Source organism: Fukomys damarensis, unplaced genomic scaffold (genome assembly GCF_012274545.1).
Source record: "Fukomys damarensis isolate Sample0158 unplaced genomic scaffold, DMR_v1.0_HiC HiC_scaffold_15, whole genome shotgun sequence".
NCBI lineage: Eukaryota > Metazoa > Chordata > Mammalia > Rodentia > Bathyergidae > Fukomys > Fukomys damarensis.
Window position 1 is genome coordinate 22,260,358 of NW_022900927.1, and position 3,974 is coordinate 22,264,331.

Consider the following 3,974-nt stretch of genomic DNA (forward strand, 5'->3'; position numbering starts at 1 on the left):
ACCAGCACTGAGTGCAGCCCCAAGAAGAAGAGCCTGTGCCCCGGCTCCCCAGCAATGTCACCATGGGTGTCCAGGGTGGCAGAGTCTAGGGGCATAGAAGGGAGCCTCTAGTCACTGTGGGTGGCCAGCTCTCACTGCCCACCACTGTCTGGGGAGGACACACACTTCATGGTGGGCAAGATTAGGTCACTGTAGCCAGGCATGGTGGTGCACACCTGTGATCCCAGCACTCGGGAGGCTGAGGAAGGTGTATCACCACCAGTTCAAGGCCAGGCTGGGCTACATACTGAGTTCAAGGCCAGCCTAAACTTCACATCAAGACCCCGCCTCAAAAATAAATAAATAAAAATAAAAAATAAAAAAAAGAAGAAGGAAAGCGAAGCTCAAAGAGATAAAGCCACTTACTTGGGATCGACCTGCAGACAAGATGCAAGGTCCTGACACACTAACCTCAGTGCTGAGTCTGTCACTCCAGCCCCTTGGGAGGCTCCCAAGGTAGATGCCACCGAGTGAGACCTGGTGAGCAAGCAGATAATCTGGGTTAAACCCTCATTCTCTCTGAGCCTCAGCTTCTGCCCAATAGAATATGAAGAAAAGAACTCCTTCCTCCTCTCATGGGGCTGTTATGAGTATCACATAAGAAATGAAGGAGATTGGTTTAGTTACCTTAAGAATTATAATGCTAAAAAAAAAGAATGATAATCCTAGCCAGGTATGGGGCATACACCAGTAATTTCAGCACTCAGGAGGCTACAGCAGGAGGATCTCAAATTCAAGACCAGCATGGACTACATAGCAAGTTCAAGCCAGCCTGGACTACATAGCAAGACCTTGTTTCAAAAAGCAAACAAACAAGTCAGGCATGGTGGCCCACCTGTAATCCCAGCTCTTGAGAGGCTGAAGTAGGAAGATTGCCATGAGTTCAAGTCCAGCCTGAACTACATAGCGAGATGCTATCTCAAAAAAACAAAGGAAAAGAAAAAAAAGATAAGGCTTGAGCTGGGGCTATAGCTCAGTGGTATGTGCTTACCTAGCATGTGCAAAGGCCTGATTTTGATCCCCAGGACCTAAAAAAAAAAAAAAAAATGCTTGGGCTTTCTCATATCCTGTGTTTACTCATGGGATGCTTACCTAGCATGTGCAAAGGCCTGATTTTGATCCCCAGGACCTAAAAAAAAAAAAAAAAATGCTTGGGCTTTATCATATCCTGTGTTTAGACTCATGGGACTTAAAATGATTTGGGCTTTGAAAAGTTTCTAGACATCCCAACAGAGGAGGCCAATGTACAGATTGGGAGGGGCACCCCAGCCTCTTTCTAACCCCTCCCGCCCACCTTGACCTTGGCCTGAACCCCCAGATCGAAACCCCCCTGCCACCCCAAGCAGCTCCCACTGGAAGATCCTTACACGCCAGGCCCCATTCCTTTCTCTGGTCCTGGGCCCCAGCCTTTGACCTCCCACATTCTCCCCACCTTCCCAGTGGTCACCATTAATGATGGGATTGACTCAGACACACAGCTGGGAAGGTGGGATCTTAGCTGGGCTTAGGCTCCCTGGTCACCACCCAGGCCAGAATCCTAGTGCCAGGCAGTTCTGGTCCAGGACTGGGCACAGTAGCAAAGCAACATTCGCCCGAGTCACAGATCCTCACAACTAAGGTTCCTGCTGAGGTGGAGCAGAGATGAACATGGGAGAAATGGGAAAGATGCCACGCTGGGGGTCGGGTGGTCACCTCACACATCTGTTCCGTGGAACTGAAAGACCTAGGCAGGAACTGAGGGAGAGTTTATTAAATTATTCATCCCAGGCACTGGGGTGGGGGAAGTGAAGACTATAACAAAGAGAAGACTTGAGGACTGCCTAGCACAGGACGGGGGATGCAGGGGCATTGAGGGTCCTGGTCCCCTCCCCAGACCTTAGCCAGACTCTTGGACTGTCCTCACACCCTCACTGTGGCTGTATACACATGCCCTTACGCAGTGCGCACACCGGTACACAGGTCCTCATCTGGCACCAACTTTGACCTTCACTGCCCTGTGCTCTCCTAACTTTCCTCCGATTGGATTTCCTCCCAACACTTCTACCTCCAACTGCGTTCTGCTGTTTCCAGCTTCCCTCACCTGGCATCTCAGGTCATGCTTTGTCACCTCCTGGATCCGCCCAACTGCCAGCATTTGGATGTCCCTGAGAAGCAGACATTCCCCAGGGCTGGGGATGTAGCTCAGTGGCACCGCGCCTGCCTCGGAAGCGTAAAATCCCGCGATTGATCCCTGTACACGCTTCCTTTTCCTTTGCTCAACAGTGGGAATATAGCGCCTCCTGCTGGCACCGCTGAGCAGCGCAACCGGCTTTGGTCACCGCTCAACAGGAAAGGCAAGAAAGAGGTGGAGAGGCTGGGGAGACCAAAAGTGAAGGGCGGAAAGAGTTCATCCCAGTGGAGTGGGAGGGCTGGCCTTCTGGCTTTAAGAGGGTGAAAGGAAACTGACTGGAGATGAAGTGGGGGATTTTCCGGGAGGCCAGAGGCAAAGGAAGTAGTGACCCCAGATAACACTTGAGTCTCCCAATTGTGGTGTCACATGTCCACTACTACCAGGAGAGCCCACGATACAAATTCTTGGCTCCCTTCTTCAACTTCTCTTAGAGGGCTTGGAGCTTAACAGGGCTGGCGAGGGACCCAGGCAAGATAATTACAGGGTTTAGAATATGCTGTGGAGAGGATGATAATTATATAGTGAGATCTCAGGGGAGCCACAGGGCTTGTGGGCCAGAGGTCTAGGAAGGGTCTACTCCATCAAAGTATGTCCCACCCAGCCCCAGAACAGCCTTCCCAGCCCCTAAAGACACATGGGGGGTTGTCTCTAGGGAGCCTTCTGCTAGTTTCACCTCCCCTCCTGAGAAACCCTTGCAGTGCCAAGGAATGAATCCACTGACCCCCAGAATGAGGTGTTTGTGAGCAAAAAGGGAGAGGAGATCGGATTAAGCATCTTCCCTTGAGAGGACAAAGAACAGGTATTCCTGCAGTGCTTCCCTGATTCTGACAGCAGCACCACTGAGAAGTGCCCAGGCTTCTCTGGCCTTGAACCCTGGCATCAGGCTTCCCAAGAGGGTAATAAACACTCCATCCAAGGACACGTCAGAGCCCGGATCCTCCCTCCCCCTGGATCACCGCCTCCTCTCTGGCAGCTCACAGCCTTCAAACCTAAATGCCTCCCTTAGACCCCAACCCGCATATGCTAGAACTACTCAGGACCTTGAAGGAGGATGGGCCTGGAGGTTGCCAGGTAATTTTGGGAAAGGGTCACCCCAGGGAGGAAGACAGCTGCCTGGGAGACCAGGACAGTGGGTAGGACCCCAAGCCACAGGGTACACCAGGATGAGTAAAGATCTTCATGTCAAGCCCTCTTCCAACTCCTTTTCTGTAAAGCTATCCCCCTTGGAACTGGGTCTGGGGCTGCTGGAGTACTGAAGCTCCTAAAAGCTCGGACTTAGTTCCTGCAACTCAGGGAAACCCAACTGGACCAAGCCAAGGGACCTTAAGAGACAAAATCTAACTAGGCAGGGTGGTTCACGCCTGTAATGACAGCATTCAGGAGGCTGAGGCAGGAGGATCACTGCCAGTTGGAGGCCAGCCTGGGCTTCATAGTGAGTTCAAGGCCAACGGAAACTACATAGCAAGACCCTGCGGCCGGCGGGGGCGGGGGGAATCTAGAAAGGATTAGAGAAAGGGCAAGGTGTACTGTATTACGATACAGAATTTTTCAAGCCGAGGATGTAACTCAGAGGTACAGTGCGAGGTCCTAGGTTCTATCACCCGACTCTTCTCAGACTAGAGGTCTAAAATGAAAAATACAGTGTGAAGCATGAGAAGAGCCCACTGTAGGCTTTGTACCGCCAGATGGCAATCTTGTCTATCAATTGAATTGCTTTTAGTTTTCTCTCTCTCTCTCTCTCTCTCTCTCTCTCTCTCTCTCTCTC

General features: G+C 51.4%; 1 protein-coding gene and 1 long non-coding RNA gene across 2 annotated transcripts in view; one reads left to right on the forward strand and one right to left on the reverse strand.

Annotated features, from left to right (window-relative positions):
- Nucleotides 1–411: 411 nt before the first annotated feature.
- LOC117286132 lies at nt 412–2,234 on the reverse strand. The gene is made up of 3 exons (XR_004517230.1): nt 2,120–2,234; nt 1,132–1,168; nt 412–516 (listed from the first exon to the last, which is right to left on the reverse strand). It is a non-coding gene; the product is annotated as an uncharacterized LOC117286132 (long non-coding RNA).
- A 1,026-nt stretch (nt 2,235–3,260) lies between these two features.
- Nucleotides 3,261–3,974, forward strand: part of Gdf11 (growth differentiation factor 11) — a 13,672-nt gene continuing 12,958 nt past the window's right edge. Inside the window, exon 1 of the mRNA XM_033763488.1 lies at nt 3,261–3,280. Within this exon, the coding sequence (XP_033619379.1) occupies nt 3,261–3,280 (20 nt within the window). The remainder of the gene's footprint in view (nt 3,281–3,974) is intronic.